Source organism: Rhineura floridana, chromosome 1 (assembly GCF_030035675.1).
Source record: "Rhineura floridana isolate rRhiFlo1 chromosome 1, rRhiFlo1.hap2, whole genome shotgun sequence".
NCBI classification, from domain to species: domain Eukaryota; kingdom Metazoa; phylum Chordata; class Lepidosauria; order Squamata; family Rhineuridae; genus Rhineura; species Rhineura floridana.
Genome location: NC_084480.1, coordinates 47,895,245 through 47,912,769, shown reverse-complemented (window position 1 = coordinate 47,912,769; position 17,525 = coordinate 47,895,245). Strand labels below are relative to the sequence as shown.

General features: G+C 41.3%; 1 protein-coding gene across 2 annotated transcripts in view; it reads right to left on the bottom strand.

The window, feature by feature from the left end:
• Positions 1 to 17,525, bottom strand: part of CERT1 (ceramide transporter 1) — a 144,659-nt gene that overhangs the window by 64,880 nt on the left and 62,254 nt on the right. For both annotated transcript variants that reach the window (XM_061620535.1, XM_061620527.1), the window contains exons 4-6: positions 7,770 to 7,877; positions 6,566 to 6,704; positions 2,964 to 3,047 (exon numbers count right to left, since the gene is read on the bottom strand). In XM_061620535.1, the coding sequence (XP_061476519.1) occupies positions 2,964 to 3,047; positions 6,566 to 6,704; positions 7,770 to 7,877 (331 nt within the window). The remainder of the gene's footprint in view (positions 1 to 2,963; positions 3,048 to 6,565; positions 6,705 to 7,769; positions 7,878 to 17,525) is intronic.

Genomic DNA, 17,525 nt, shown 5'->3' with positions numbered 1-17,525 from the left:
AAGTTATCATCTAGATACACTACTTTATGTATTGTCAGAGTAATTATTTTACATTCATTTCAGCTTCAATGTAATTTTCATTGTTTACATTTCCCGCATTTCATTTCCCATTGACCTCCCTGCTAACATTTTTCTCTTCTTTCACTCACGTTTATATATATCTGCCAGCTCCAAGGCAACATTCCATGCATCTGATGAATCAAGTCCATGAATGCTTATATGATAAGCTGGTTAGTCTTTAAAGGAGCCAAAGGACTCTTTGTTGTTTTTGCTGCAATGAACTAACATAGCTACCTTCTGGAAATTGCTGCTCAGTGTTGCAGCTACCATCCCACTCCAACTGTAGTGCTGCTAGAAAGAACGACTGCCTGCATCATTGCAGGGGACTGGGGTGATCAATTTCTAGATGGAATGGGTGTCCAGCAGCAGAAGAGTGTAATGAATGACAGCAGCAGAGCACTGGCACCATTGGTATAAAGAGGAACATGGAAGTCACACTTTGCTCCTTCCTCCAGGCACTCTTCCACTGGAAAGATGGGGTGGATGGATGGAGGAGGCTAGAGAGACACAAACTTGTAATAGTGAGACTCACATTCAGTATCCTGCTTCAGGGATTGATTTTGGAAGTTATTTTCTGATGTTTCCCACAGCAAAAGTGACATTTGCCAAGAGAAAACAATGGAGAAATCCAAGTTTTATTATAGCTGTGACTGGGGAGGGTAACGTCCATGGAGTCAACAGGCAATTCACCACCACTACCTTCTGAATCCTATCCACCGGACAGGAGCAGACCACCAAAATACACCACTCCCACCATCCTCTAAGCTGAATAGTTACTCCAGGAGGATATCATGGTATAAGGGATCAAGGCGAATAAAGAGGGGTGCACTTTCCCTGTCAAGTACCCATACAAAGGCAGACAACCAAAGGAACCAAAATGGTCTCTTCCCCAAAATTGGGCATGAAGCCAGACTAATAAGTTTCTAAATAATTAGCATTTACCAGAGTGACTGAAGCTGTACTGCCTACCATCTTCCCTAAGAATGGAATTTTTGCAGCAGGGTGATTTGTTTGATCTTCTGGGTCCAAAAAGAAAATTCTCAGAAGTGGGTTCACCATCGCTTCATTCAAGCTGGCAGGAACTATTGTCTCTCACAGATATTACTTTTCAGATCCAGTTTATTATCACCACCCTGTTCTCTTGGCCAGAAATAATAAAACAAAAAGGCCACGGGCCAAGCAAGTGGTGAGCTGCAGATCTCCAGACACTAAGTCCAAATCTTCAATCTACAAAAAACTAAAACATACTCAAGCAATGGTGATAAGAGGAGACTAGAGGAAATACAATAGTATGAACTAATGTGGCATCCAAGTAAGGACAGGAAACGTGAAAATCCATTTTATCTACCAAGTGTTTTACAAACAAGATACCACGGACGATTAAGAGTTCTTCCTGATCATCCTGGAGCCCAGCACAATACTGACACTGAATGCAGTTACAATGGTGGTGGAAGAAAAAGCTCTCTTTGCCATCACTGTTGCTGCCATAGATCATAAAATGGACCACACCTGATGATTAGCTGGAGACATTATATCTTCCTCCATTTCCATTCTGGGCATGATTGCAAGTGCTTCATTGTTTTAAGGTACTTAGTACACCCAGAAGCCAATGAGGTTCCGTTCAACTCAAGTCTATAGTCTGGAAGAGAAATAGCATGCTGTTCCAATGGTGCCATTTCCTAACCTCCTTGGTCTTCCCTGGTGTTGCCCTTCAGCCTCTGCCAATTAGGTAGCAGAACCCACTGATTACCTCTGAGGCAAGGGAGTGGAGCTGAGCAGCTGTAACTCACTCAGCTCATGGTGGAGGCAAGTCTTCCCTCATGACAACCACCACATAATTTCACTAATATGAGCACTTTAGATAATCAAGCCGATTTGAAATGAGTGCACCTTACCTTTTAGCCTCTATAAATTCTTGATATACTTTATAGTATAGAGTTATAAATTGCTATGTATTTTATAATATATGTTCAATCTGTGAGGAACTGTGTTTATTTTAACATGTTTAGCCTCTGGAAATGTTTATACACTTCATTCGTTTTTGAACCATTTAGTACAGTACTGCTATGCAGTGGTTACTGGTTATATTTATTGCTGACATGTGATTGTACTGGAATGTTTTATTATATTTGTCATTAATTTATATGTTTTAATTGATTGATAGTTTGTTTTATGATAACTTTAAAGTTATAATGATATGTAGCCAAACTGAGTTATCTGTAGGATTATGTTTTGAAATTTGGTATTCAGTTTTAACTGATGTAGCGATTTGCATTTTTGTTCTGTTGTAAGCTGCTTTGAGCATATTGATATGGAAAAGCAACATGAAAATTCAAACAACAACACTGACAAGGGCTTCAGAAGGACCTCTAGACACACCCACAGGGAATTAGGTAAAAAAAGTGCCTAATTTAAAAACAAACCAGACTATTTCCTAGAACTATTAAGAATGCCACTGAAATAGCACATTTGATGTTAAAATAATAAGGAATCATGAAGTTTAAAAGTAACAGTGTGAACAGGCTCAGTGGTTGCTTCCCTGGCTTTTACAAGCAAGATGAAGCCAATAACTCCATTGCTTACATAGTTATTTCATATTAAACGAATTTTGAACTCTGTAGCTGCAATATATGCCAACTTACCTGGGTATAAGCACCACTGGACTTACTAGGACTTGCATCTGAACAGATACGCATAGGGTTGCATTGTAAGTCTCTGTAGAAGTGCTAACTTTAAGAATCTTGTTTCTATTCAGGCAGGCAACAATCAACAGACAAATCTCAAAACTAATTTTCTAAAAATAAAAAAGTATCAATATTTTTGGACTAGTTTTCTTCAAGAAAAGTATCGAAATTGTTTTGTACCTTACAAACACTGACACTTATGCATTTAAGTGTACTCACATTTTTCTTTACTTCCATTACTATTGTGCAAAAAATCCCCATCAGAGCGTGTTGTTGGAAAATCATCTTCATCGTCTTCTACCACTATAACAAGGAGACATATCAATTACTACTGTGCCTTGCAGAGAATCCAAAGAGCAGCAGAAAAATAATTGTTTACCAGCACAGTAGTATCTGGAGGGTCAACCAGACTTTCTATACTACTAAACTTTGTGGGGATTTTTAAAAAGCCAATCTTCTACGTGGGTATAATTTCTGGGTAGAAAAACCATGTGTACATTGTCATGGTCATAAATCTATGCCACTTTTATTGTGTACATGTAATGAGACTGACAAGAATCCAAATGCTGGAGATGGTGTTGATGTCATACTAACTAGGGGCTACTCTGATATACCAGTTGAGCAAAACAGTTAAGGTGATCTTTAATCATGTGCTCCTGTGCTATACTGGATTCAGGTGAATCACTACATGACATCACTCAAATTAAATTTTGTGGATTTAAAATATATTAGAACAAAACATCTTTAAATTTTTTTAAAAAAAGCTTTAAAAAGATGTTTTTAAAAAGGTTTAAAAACTTATTAAAAAGCAATTCCAATACAGATCCAGATCAGGATAAAGGCTCTACTTAAAAGGTTCGTTGAAAAAGGAAGGTCTTCAGCAGGCACCAAAAAGGTAACAGAGATGGCGCCTGCCTAATATTTAAGGGGAGGGAATTCCAAAGGTTAGGTGCCACTACACTAAAGGTCTGTTTCCTATGCTGTGCAGAACAGACCTCCTGATAAGATGGTATTTGCACTAGGCCCTCACCTGCAGAGCTCAGTGATTGACTGGGTATATAACGGGTAAGACGATCTTTCAGGTATCCTCGTCCCAAGCTGTATAGCACTTTGTATACCAAAAATAGAACCTTGAACTTAGTCCAGTAACTAATTGGTAGCCAGAGCAATTCTTTCAGCAGCAGGGTGACATGTTGGTAATACCCTGCCCCAGTGAGCAGTCTCGCTGCTGCATTTTGCACCAGCTGCAGATTCTGGACCAATCTCAAGGGTAGCCCCATATAGAGCACATTAGTAATCCAGTGCATGGAATACAGTGGTCAGGCTATCCTGTTCCAGAAATGGTCACAGCTGTCTTACCAGCCGAAGTTAGTAACAGGCACTCCTAGTCACTGAGGTCACCTGGGCTTTAGCAACAAAGATGGATCCAGGAGCACCCTCAGACTATGGACCTGTTCCTTCAGAGGGAGTATGACCCCATCCAAAGGAGGCAACTGACCAATTATCTGAACTTGGGTACCACCAACCCACAGCACCTCTATCTTGCTAGGATGAGTCCAGTGAGTCCAGGCAGCAGTCCACGACTTGCACGGCCTCTCCCGATTCAGATATTATGGAGAAATAGAGCTGGGTATCATCAGTGTACTACTGACACCTCGCCCCAAATCTCCTGATGACCACTCCCAAGGACTTCATATAGATGTTAGACAGCACTGGGGACAAGATGGTACCCTGCAGCACCCGACAACACAACCGCCAGGGGCCTGAAAGACAATCTCCCAATGCTCTCTGAAAACGAACCTGGAGATAGGATCAGAACCACTGTAGAACAGCACCTCCAATACCCATCTTACCAAGTCGGCCCAGAAGGATACCATGGTCAATGGTATCAAAAGCCGCTGAGAGAGCAAGTAAGAATAATAAGGTCGCACTCCCCGTCCTTCTCCTGATAAAGGTCATTCATCAGGGCGACAAAGGCTGATTCAGCCCCATGACCAGACCTGAACCCAGACTGGAACGGGTCAAGATAATCTGTTTCATCCAACAGTACTTGCAATTGCTGCACCACAACACTCTCAATCACCTTCCCTAAAAAGGGGGTATTTGTGACCGGGTGGTTGGACAAACCAACGAGTCCATGGTGGGCTTTTTCAGGAGCAGTTGGACCACTGCCTCTTTCAGGGTGGCTGGAACCACTCTCTCCCACAACGATGCATTGACCACACCCTGGATCCACTAGGTCAAACTCTCTCAGCAAGCTTTAATAACCCAAGAAGGGCAAAGGTCGAGACAACACGTTGCTGGCTGCATCGTCACAAGCACCTTGTCCATGTCATCAGGCTGCATCAACTGGAACCATTCCCATTGCCCTGGATGCCTCACTGGAGAATACACTAGATGTGGATGGGGCATCAAGATTGCTATGGAGGCGAGCACCTTTACCCTCAAAGTACCTTACAAACTATTCACAGTGGCCCTTCGAAGGGTCTAAAACTCCATTTCCTGGAATTGATGTCAATAGACCCCTGACAGTATGGAGAAGCTCCACTGGACGGTTACTTGAGGATGCGATGGCGGCAGAGAAGTGGGCCTTCTTCACTGCCCTCACCGCCACACAGTAGGCATGGTTATGAAGTTTTACTCACCACTTGCACTCCAGCTGGCATCCAGCCTGTTTCATGGCCCTTAGCTCACTAGTTTACCAAGGTGCAAACCGGGTTCCACAATGCTGGAGGAGGGCGCTCAGGGGCAACTGTGTCAAGGGCCTGACGTGCCTCAGTGTTCCACATCATGACAAGGGCTTCAACAGGGTCACCTGCTCTATCTACTGGGAACTCCCACAGGGCACTGAGGAATCCTGTGGATTCCATTAGGCTCCAGGGGCGGACCATCGTAATCTGTCCACCACCTCTGCGGGGCAGGATCAGAGCCATAAGTCTAAACTTCACCAGGAAGATGACAATGGGATAACATCCACCACCTCCTTCCTCCACCTGCAGCAAAAACCAAGTTGAGGGCCGGTGACAACTTGAGACAGCCCCATGGTCATCATGGAGGCCTTGAAGTCCCAAACCAGAACACTAGAGGCAGGCTCAGCATGGACACTGAAATCACCCAGGACTATCGTTCTGAGCTCCTCCAACACCACAGCCGAGATGGCCTCTGCCAACTCAGTCAGAGAAGCTACCTGGCAGCAGGGTGGATGGTACACCAGCAGCAACTCTAGTTTACTATCTCCCTCGCCCAACACCAGGTGCAGGCCCTCACAGCCAGCTCCAAGACAGAGTGGTTTCCTGGTGACAGATTTGTAGACCACAGCAACTCCTCCGTCCGTCCCCCCCATCCCTAGAGATGTGAAGGCCTGGAAAGAAACCAGAAAAAATTGGAAAAAAATGTTTTTTTCCAGTTTTTTTCTGAAGCTTTTTGTTTTTTTTCCTGAAAAATGGGAAAAATTGAAAAAATGAAGAAAAAATTGATTATAGAACCTTTTATTTTAGCATGATGAATAAAATGTTTCATTGAATCCTGGTCAGTTTCTCAGTTCTTTTTATGGGAATGTATGCTTTATGTCTGCTTGACACTGTGGAGGATTAGTGGAGACATAAATAATTTTCTTTGTTATTAATGTTAACTTTACGAAGCTTGTTAGATTTCTGAGTAGAAACAGTAATCAACAGGTATACAATTGCCTCTCGTGGAAGAGGTTAGATAGTGTTGGGCTATGACAGCTAAAAGATTGACAATTTGCAACAGATGCCATTTTTCAGTTAGACCCTTGAATGTAATGACTTTTGCTCAACTAACTGACTTAAGGTACATACCTTTATCTCTCTGAAATTCATCCTTGGAGACAGCATTAGCGCAGGCATCAAAGTATTTCTGTAATGTATCAACCTGTCTACACAATATATCTCTGAAAGTTTCCATTTCAGCAAGCTTTTCACGCAAACTGTGGCCCTTCTGAAAACATAAGAGTGAAAACTGAAGATTCAGCACTTACTAATCTGTATTTATTAAATTAATTGATATACTGCCTTTCATTTAAAAAGAAATACCAAGGCAGTTAAACAAAATAAACAATGAAAACTAGCAATAAGACATCATTACTAGATTATTGTAAGAGATGCATGTAACTTGGGGTGTGATAAAGAATCAATGTAGGCTAACATTTACTGGTGTTATATATTAAATGTTAGAAGCGGTTAACTTCAATACTCTTTCTTCTTTTCTAGTAAATATGATTAGGCTGTAGAGAATCTGATAGGCACCCCAGTTAAGCTATAGTGCTCAGGTTTGATTTATGATACTAAGCCTACAATCCTACATATACTTACCTGGGAGTAAGCTGCATACGTATAGGACTGTGTAAGGTTGCTAATTATTAATATACAGGATATAAGTGGCTTTTCAGCCAAGCACTACAAGATATGCCTTAGTAGACAGGATACCTAGGCATTTTAAAAAAACAATCCTACAATAGCTCAGAGGGCTACTAGACCTCAAGGTACAGGGATCTTATGGAGCTCTTGATGTTTTCCCAGAAGTAGTCAAAGAGACAAGCTGCTTGTGTCCTTCAGCAGTAACTTCAAAGAGTACTATTCATGCATGTGGACCCTTATCCACACTTTCTTTAAACTGCCACCATGGTAAATATATGGCCCATTCACTGAATCTTGAATTTGTGAAATATATACTTCACAACAGTACAGTAGGGCCCCACTCATATGGTGGGTTACGTTCCGGACCCCCGCTGAAAAGCAAAAACTGCTGCACAGCGGAACTCATTGAATAGAATAGCGCGTGATGCCCGAAAACCACCATAAAAGCGGAACAAGTGCCGTATGAGTGGGGCTTTAGTCTAATTGCATCTAATTGAGACCGCCGCATTAGCAAAGCGCCGTAAAGAAAAGCGCCATAAAGCGGGGCCCTACTGTAATGCCAAAGTATTACCAGTGATTGCCTTGTATAAGTGGGTTCATGACCAAGTGGACTCTGCCCAAGATCCCTATATTCTTTGTCACTAACCTTGAATGAGGAGGTTGATGTTGCAGAGTACCCACTTGCTCCAGACACAAGGGATACCATAGATCCATGGCGCCGTAAGCTTGACTCTGATCCATAGCCAGATTCAGTCTGAAGAAAGAGAAACACATGTATTAATTATGAAATGACAGGAGGCAAATCCGTTAAAGTGATTTCTAAAAACTGTCATTTGTAAGACACGATAGTGCTTAGAGAAATGTAGCCAAGCTGATATATACTGTTTCAAGTGAAGCAGGCATGCAGGACCCGAAAAGGTATCTGGCTGTAGAAAAAAGGGAGTAAAAAAAAAAGCATGGCAAACTGCTGCAAGATGTTATAATCCAAATGTGTTTCTACAGTTTGAAAAATTAAATTGAGAAACAAAGCAAATTCCTTCTATCAGACAGATAGTTCTCCAAAGTTAATCCAGCTCTGACCTCTGCCTCTCCCTCCATATCTCACAACAGGAGTGGTTTGACACTTAGCTCAGAGAGATCTGCTGTCTGAATTCCTAGCTCTCAACCAGTTTGTTGGATCTCAGGTCTTCAGTCAAGTAACATGAGGCAGTCCAGAGGAAGAGGAACTCAAGAGAATAATACCAAGAGGCTTTGTGGTACACCAAGGCACATTCATGCTGAAATTAAGCATTACCAAGAGTGTGAAATTCCACAATGCCACTTACATGTGATGATAAAAATTTGACATAATACTTGTTAATACTTTTGAATACCATTCACCAGATCAAAGCTCCTCAACTAAGCACAGGATATATACTTTTAAATGGCTACCACTAGTTTTTTTACTGTTTTGAAATGATGCTCCTATACAACACATCAGCTCTTTCTGACTAAAAATTACAGGTAAAAGTCATATCTTTATATTGGGAAGATTGCTTACAAAATAGTTTTCTTGTTAATGACTTCAACTTGGCTAAACAAGTCAACCTTGTCAAAACAAGTCAAAAGTATTTGAAAATACTTTAAAGAAATTAAGTACCTATACAAAAATCTTAACAGGAACCATAGTCTAGTATGACAATAAAAACATGAATAGCCACGTAATATTACAATCTCTGTTCTGAAAAGGATACAATGTATTGTGTTGAGGAGTAGTGGATTCAGTTAATATTACACATAGCAAGAGTAAGGAAAAGATTTTAAAATGATTCAAGAACAAATATTAGTTAAAAGACTGTTGTGCACAGTGATTCCATCTTTTCAAAACAGATGAAACCTGAATGGAATGGGAAAAGGAAAGCTAAAGAACATAGATGATTGGATGATGATGCAGTACATGGTAGCATGTCAGTATATAGTATGCTGTGTCAAGAATTCATGTGAAATTCAACACAAGAGCAAACATGTTCCACTGGAATGGCCTACCGATAAATTTTCTGTTCTCTACCTGCATTTTGTGGTTTCCCCAGGATTTTAACTAATCACTGTCATTAACAGATTGCAGGAAGGCAGAGTATGCATGTACATATTATCCCTTTCCCCACCCAAAAAATGTGCAAATGGGTATCTGGAGAATCTGACCCCATTGAAACAGACATGTTGCTTAAATCAGTTAGTGAGCACCTTCCCAGCATAAGCACAACTTGTTATATAAATGAGAACCAAGGTGTTTAGACAGGCATCCTTCAACTGAGTTTTCAACCAACCTGACTTAGAAGTAGTTAGTTTGCTTGACAAAGGATGTTACAGAGTAGACATACCTTACGTCATTATCTTCTCTCCATAATTCTGCCAGAAATACAATTCTGTCTCACACACACTTCAATTCACTGTTGACTTCAATTCACTAAATACAATCTCAACAAAACACATAACATTCTACAGCAGCACATTCAATTAGTATTTACACCTGTTGAATGGTGCCCTTAAATATTTATTGGTTGCAAAGTATATGGTATACTATTTATATATTTATTTTAAGTAAAATTATTCTGTCCTACCCTTCCAGTGTCAATGCACCACTCAACGTGGCTTACAATTTAAAATCACAATTGTTGTTGTTGTTCTCATATGCCTTCAAGTCGATTGCAGTTTATGGCAACCCTATGAATCAGTGACCTCCAACAGCATCTGTTACAAACTACCAAGTTCAGATCTTGTAAGTTTAGGTCTGTGGTTTCCTTTATGGAATCAATCCATCTCTTGTTTGGTCTTCCTACTCCCTTCTGTTTTTCCATGCATTATTGTCTTTTCTAGTAAATCATGTCTTCTCATTATATGTCCAAACCTCAGTTTCATCATTTTAGCTTCTAGTGATAGTTCTGGTTTAATTTGTTCTAACACCCAATTATTTGTCTTTTTCACAGTCCATGGTATGTGCAAAGCTCTCCTCCAACACCACATTTCAAATGAGCTGATTTTTCTCTTATCTGCTTTTTTCACTGTCCAACTTTCACATCTATACATAGAGATCGGGAATACCATGGTCTGAATGATACTGACTTTAGTGTTCAGTGATACATCTTTGCATTTGAGGACCTTTTCTAGTTCTCTCATAGCTGTCCTCCCCAGTCCTAGCCTTCTTCTGATTTCTTGACTATTGTCTCCATTTTGGTTAATGACTGTGCCCAGGTATTCATAATCCTTGACAAGTTCAATGTCCTCATTATAAATCTTCTGTTGTCATTACTTTAGTCTTCTTGGCATTCAGCTGTAGTCCTGCTTTTGTGCTTTCCTCTGTAACTTTCGTCAGCATTCGTTTCAAATCATTACTGGTTTCTGCTAGTGGTATGGTATTGTCTGCATATCTTAAATTACTGATATTTCTCCCTCCAATTTTCACACCTTCATCTTGGTCCAATCGCGCTTTCCTTATGACATGTTCTGCGTATAGATTAAACAAATAGGGTGATAAAATACACCCCTGTCTCACACCCTTTCTGATGGGGAACCAATCGGTTACTCCATATTCTGTCCAATATGGTTCATGATCTGTACCACAGTCTGCTCCTAGTCTTGTTTTTGCAGAAAGTATGGAACTTCTCCATCTTCTGCTACCAATTATATAATCAATTTGATTCCTATACTGACCATTTGGTGATGTCCACGTGTACAGTCATCTTTTTGGTTGTTCAAAAAATGTGTTTGCAAGAAACAAATTATTGGCTTCACAGAATACGATAAATCTTTCTCCTGCTTCATTTGTATCTCCTAAACCCCATTTCCCCACAATGTCTAGTTCATCTCTGTTCCCTACTTTTGCATTCCAGTCCCCCATGATTATCAGCACATCTTGTTTTGGTGTGTGATCAATTTCTTCCTGTACTACTGCATAATATCTTTCCAATTCCTCTTTTTCTGTGTTTGCTCTTGAGCATAGACCTGGATGATGGTTATGTTAATAGGTTTCCTGTTTAATCTCATTGATATAACTCGCTCAGACCTTGCATTATAGCTCCTAATTGCTTGTGCTACATCACTTATCACTATTAAAGCAACCCCGTTTCTTTAATATCCCCCTCTAGGATGCACACCTTAACATGGTGAGGGGGTTTGACAGTGTTGAAGAAGCTGAGAGCAATGCAATCAGGAGTCTAGACCAAGAGGCTAGACTCCTAGCAGGGGCACCCAAGGCGGAATGGTCAAAGCTGGACACCAGACTAAGATGCATCCAAACTCAGTGGAAGGCAATGGTAAACCACCTCTGAATACCTCTTACCACGAAAACCCTATGAAAATCACAATACAAATATATAATACAATAAAAATGCATAACATAAACAGTATAATACATAAAAATATAACAGCAGAGATCACAACTAAAAATAACTACCACAGATAAAATTGAGGAGGTAAAAACCTGCCAAAATGAAAATATCTTTACCAGTTGGTGCAAGACAGCCAGAAAAAGGGTTATTTGATTTTCATGGGGCAAAGTGTTCCACAGTATTGGTACAGCCACTGAGTAGGCCCTATCTCTTGTGGTAATCAACCATGCCTCCACCCTATATAGGGTACACAGAAGGGCTTCTTCTCCTGATCTTAGCCAGTAGACAAGATGGTATGAGAGCCAGTGATCCTTCAGGTATCTTGAAGAAAAGCCATTTTAGGTCTTTAACAGGTAACCACCTACACTTTGAATTGTGTCCAGAAGCAAATTAACATGATCTTACAGGTGTGTGCCCATTAACATCTTTGCTGCTGCCTTCTGGAACCACTGCAGCTTCCTAAGACTCTTCAAAAGGTAGCCCCATATAGATGCATTGAAGCAATTTGTTCTTGATGTGTAAAGGCTTGTGTTATCACAGCCAGACATTGTTAATTCTACTGAAGACTTACAACAGAGCATATATTGTGTAATTTTATCTACTACAGCCACAAAGCACAATATATTAATTTGTGCAGGGTTAATACCTGCATATTCTGACAATCAATGGCAATTACAAAACAATTATTTCTAGTTACCACTGTGGCAGGCAAGGGAAGTTAACTCTAGGGCCTTGCAGTTTATATTCAAAAAAGGAAAAAAGCAAGGAATATTAATAGTACTTAGAGATATTTGTACAGACATTAGTAGCGCATGTAAAAAGCATAAGTAGAAGGAAAAACAAAGAAGGTGAGCATTATGCAAAGCCCCACCATTCTATTACTGCAACATCTAAGCCGGAGCAGTTCAATGCCGCACTTTTTATATTTTGCAGAGCAGATCATTAGTAATTCACTGCAGAAATAACTCCGTTACAATCGAGATGAAAAAATGTTGATAAAAGTGTCTTTCACCCAAAGTATGAATATTCCAGGCTGCTAAAACAGAGGCAGTCAAAGTCTACTCAACAGAAAAGCAGACAGTCACCACTTTGAAATTAAAGGAATTGCTCACTGTTATTGTAGCAATCACAATATTAAACACTAATGCCAATTACCATGCTGAACATCCAGAAGCCATTTTGTCAGAGATCCATGCATGAGGGTGTAGCCTCAAAGCTACAGTCAGAACAAACAAAGCATACTGCAACATTTTCACCAGCCTTTTGCAGCTCTGAATAGACTCCATTATTCCTTTTCAGAAAGCTTTAATAGGTTGACAGTCGAGGTGGAGGAAGCCACGTGATCCTAAGCACTGTGTCATATTTTGTTGGTGGAGGCGACAGTGCCAGCAGCAAGAGACACCACCAGTGAAACAGCATCCAGCAACACAGTAGCTTAAGAGTATTCAATCACATCAGACCTTCACAGCTGACTCAACCATCTGACAGAGATTTCCTTAGGTGGGTCAGTAATGCTTCAGAGAAAAAAAGCACAGACTAATGGGAAGCGTCACTGGTCTTGCGTCCTGGTTTCCCATAGTTAGATAAATTTACTTTAACCCCTTAATGCATTCATTCAATGATTTTTTAAAGCTTGTGCTATATTTTGCGCAACAGCTACAAGCAAATAGCTATTTTTTTCCAATTATAAAGCCACACACAGGAACAGGGAAATAGCAAGATACATCACTACAAATGCAAGCCACTAATTCCATGCAACAGTTTTATACATAAAATACCATTCTGCTTGACCTATGCGTCACTAACACAGTTATAAAAGGAGAAAAAAAGTTAAACAGAAATAAATGGAAATAATATATTGGGAAGTATATTTGGGAAGAATATATGGAAGTAGGTAAGAGAAATACAGAACAAAAACCGACAACAGGAAAGCACGAGAAAAGAAGAGGGAGAAAAACTACTATACAATGAGTACTGTCATAGAAAAGATGCATTAGAATTCTAAATGCACACACACACACACACAATACTACAGGCACTGCTGAATGATTTAAATGAGAAGTGCCTTAAAACAGAAGTTCATCAATTTCATTCACCTAGGATCAGATGGAGGGCAGATCAGTTGTGTCCAAAAGCAAATTAACATGATCCTACAGGTGCAAATTCACATGATCCTACAGATCCTACAAAGCCACTAAGAAGCCTGGAAAAAGGGGGATCAGTCATGGCAAAGTCCTCATTCATGACTTTAAGAAGATGAAAATACAGAAATCAGACCAAAACAATACAGCTTAGTACCTGTTTTGCATGTAAATTATTCTAGATTCAGTTCTTAGCATTTTAGACAAGCTAGGACCATTGGTATATCTAGCTCAGTATACTGACCGGCAGAAAGAAGTTTCTTTTCCAATCCTTCCTGGAGATGCCAGGATTAAACCGGGGGCCATCTGCATACAAACTTATGTGTTCTATCACTGACTACAGTCCTTCCTCTACCAACCTGAAATTATGGAAACTACTAGAGTGACTTATAAATGCTAGTGATTAAACCAGCCGTTCCCAACTACTGGGCCACCAGATGTTGTTGGACCACAATTCCCATCTTTCCTGAACATTGGCAATGCTGGCTGAGGCTGATGGGAGTTGTGGTCCAACAACATCTGGTGGCCCACTAGTTGGGAAAGGCTGGATTAAACAGTATGTAAATGCCGTAAATAAATAAAATAAGGAGAAAATTGGCTTCAGTTGACTCCTTTACACAATTCAAAATTAGTACCTGGCTTTGCCAGTATTAAGGCTGCCATGATTCTCTTTACCTCTGGTTGCTACCCAACCAGGAACCTGTGTGTTTTGTCTTCACATGCCACTGAACTACAACTCTCATATTCCCTGACTATTGGCTATGCTGACTATGGCTGATGGGAGTTGGAGCCCAACATCTGGAGAGCCAAAGGTTAGCCACCCCTGGCTTCATGTTTTTAAAAATGGGAAGCAGCTGTTCCTTCTTTGTCCCAGAATCCCTAAGTATGGAACCTGAAATCTATAGCACCTAGCAAAGGCGGATTCAGTTCCAAGATGGAGTTTGTAAACTGAATACAAGAGATGACCTTATCGCTATAAGGTATAGCCTAATTTTCATACTTTTTTTTAAATTTGCCCTCCCCTACACTGCTTTGTACAACGTCTTGTCCAATGAAGAGTTCTGGAGAACATGAAAGCTTGCTTGCCACCATTTTATGACATTTGGGTTGGAATAAATACAGATATCGCTCAGCCAATAGAACAAGTTTATTAAACTAGTGCTTAGGTTTGGACATATAAAGCTTAAGCTCCTGGTCCTCCAAAGGCAAGAGAGTCAAACATATAATACATGTGGGAATCTGGAAGGAAGTAGGCTTTATATATCTTACATACTAGACACACTGAATACCATGCTTCAGAATGTTTCTTGTGTGTGTGTCCTAAAGAGCAATTCGTTTCTAGCTGCTAAACTAATTAAGTCCAGGTGCCCAGAGTCCTATCTGGTCATGTTACTTTGGATCAATTTTAGTTGTTGCAGCCTAAAGACGTGGGTAAATCACTTGAGGAAATGATGCCCACTGCCTGCTCTCTCAGCCCTTGCACATCTTTGCTTTTAAAACCTAATAGGACAGTAGGCGAGTCCATGGAGTGGTAAATGCTTTGTTGAGGGAGGGTTGCTCATCAATTGCTTTGCAAGAGGCAGTGATGTGCCCCACCCACTAAGAAGCTGCTCCTCTCAGACCCTGAGGTTTTAGATAACTACCAGCCAATCACAAACCCCCTTTGCTGGGCAAGGTAATTGAGAGAGTGGTAGCTGGCCAGCTGCAAACATACTTTGATGAAGTGGATTATCTAGATCCATTTCAGTCTGGCTTCAGGTCTGGGTACGGCACTGAAACAGCCTTGGTCATGAAAGAGATGGGGGAATGCTGCCCGGTTGATCGTCCTCAACCTCTCAGCAGCAATCAAGACCATGGACCATGGTATCCTCTTGGAACTTCTTTGCAGGTTGGGAATTGGGGAGCTGTGCAGCAGTGGTTCCACTCCTACCTGCAGCGCTTTACCAGAGAGGAGCATTGTGGGATTTGTGCTTGGACCCTTGACAATTGTCCAGATGTCCCAAAATGGTATACTGCCCTGGGCTCCTTCAAGAGGAAGGGCGGGATATAAATTCAATTAAGTAACAACAACAACAATTGAAACTGTTGGGCGGAGTCATCAGGGGGTTTAGGGCTCAGTATTATTAAACTGCAGACAACCAATATTACCTCTCTGGGCTGGATAAGCCAATAAACTGAAAGTGAATCCTGACATGAAAGAGGCACTCAGGGCTGGCTCCAGACATGCCGGGGCCCTTGGGCACCAGCTTGCCCTGGGTTCTGGTGCATGCATGCACGCACACGCACTTACTTGTCTCTCGCAGGGAGGGAGATTCTTCCGCCCACCTGTTGGCTGGCTCCGTCTCTCCTGTCTTTTGTGGCTGTGTGGGCTGCTGAGCACGCGCATTGCTGCCATCAATCAAGATGGCACCAGAGGCTTCAGCCCCTTAAGGAAACCTCAGTCGCCATCTTGGTTAATGGCAGCCATGCGCACGCAGCCCACACAGCCTCAAAAGATAGGAGAGACAGGCGGACAGAAGAAACTCCCTCTCTGCAATCCGCAGCAGCTACTCTCTGCCGTGGATCATGGAAAAGGAGTGCTACTCCTCCCCTATCCTACTGAGAGGCCTCATAGGGGCCTCTGTGGCTCCAGTGGCCCTTGGCCAGGGCCTGACCTGGCTGCCCTTTGAAACTGGCCCTGGAGGCACTATTAGTAGGTAGGCTCAAGTATGGGAATTAGGCGAATAACCTGTTCTAAATGGAACTGCACTCCACCCTGAAGAAATTCATGGTCTGGTGGTACTCCTGGATCCAGCACTGTCACTTGAGGCCCAAGTGGCTTTTTAACACTCACTTTTGACCACTCACTATATGCTCAGAGGCACGTTACCAAATTCTTCCAAGCTACACAGGAAGTGGATTGGACTGAGAAAGGCCAATCCAAATTGTGTTTGCATTTTTATAAATTTGTAGGGCAGTACAATATCTCAGAAAGGAGGTTCAGGTCTTTGAACTCTCAACTCTTAGTGTTTTGTGTATCGCCATGAAAACTTAGAGGATTGTTAAGCAAGCATTTCTGAGTTCAGGACTATACGTTTTGTAAGATTTTGTTTTGAAATGAGCTAATGGAAACAGCAGAATGGCACAGAGTATTTTCAATATAACATGGCAGAATGTGAAAAATCCATGCTGGCAACAGTATACAGCCATTCTTGTGGCTGTATAATTGTGCCACGCACTAGTCCTGCTGCAAATGCAGAATAGAACAGAATGGGAAGAAGGGGTAGCAACTGCACAGGAGATTCAGAAAAAGGGAGCTGATAGAAACAAAATTGCCAAAATGCTGAGGGGGGAAATGAGTAGGGTGGACAAGACTGTAAGTAAGACAACATAAAAGATGAAACTCACCAAGCAGAGCAGTTTAGTCCCAAATGGCATAGACAGAAATCAAACTGAGGACATCCTTTGGTTGCTCAAGGTAGCTGCCTTGGATGGCAAGGGACTAATGCCACTGAAGAACAGTCACACACTACTTAATACGAAATCACAGAGAAATCTCAAAGGGATCTTGAGGTGATGCACATGGGTGAGGAAATGGGTACCAAATGGAAACTGTTCACAGAATTGTAAAGAAAAGGCCTTCTTCACAACCTTGAGAACTGGGGACTTGCTTTCTCAAAAGAGAATAGCACACAACGTTTTGAATACATTACAGAAAAAAATTAATCTACTGGCTCTGATTTTAGGAAAGCAATTCATAGAATCATAGAATAGAGTTGGAAGGGGCCTATAAGGCCATCAAGTGCAACCCCCCTGCTCAATGCAGGAATCCAAATCAAAGCATTCCTGACAGATGGCTGTCCAGCTGCCTCTTGAATGCCTCCAGTGTCAGAGAGCCCACGACCTCTCTAGGTA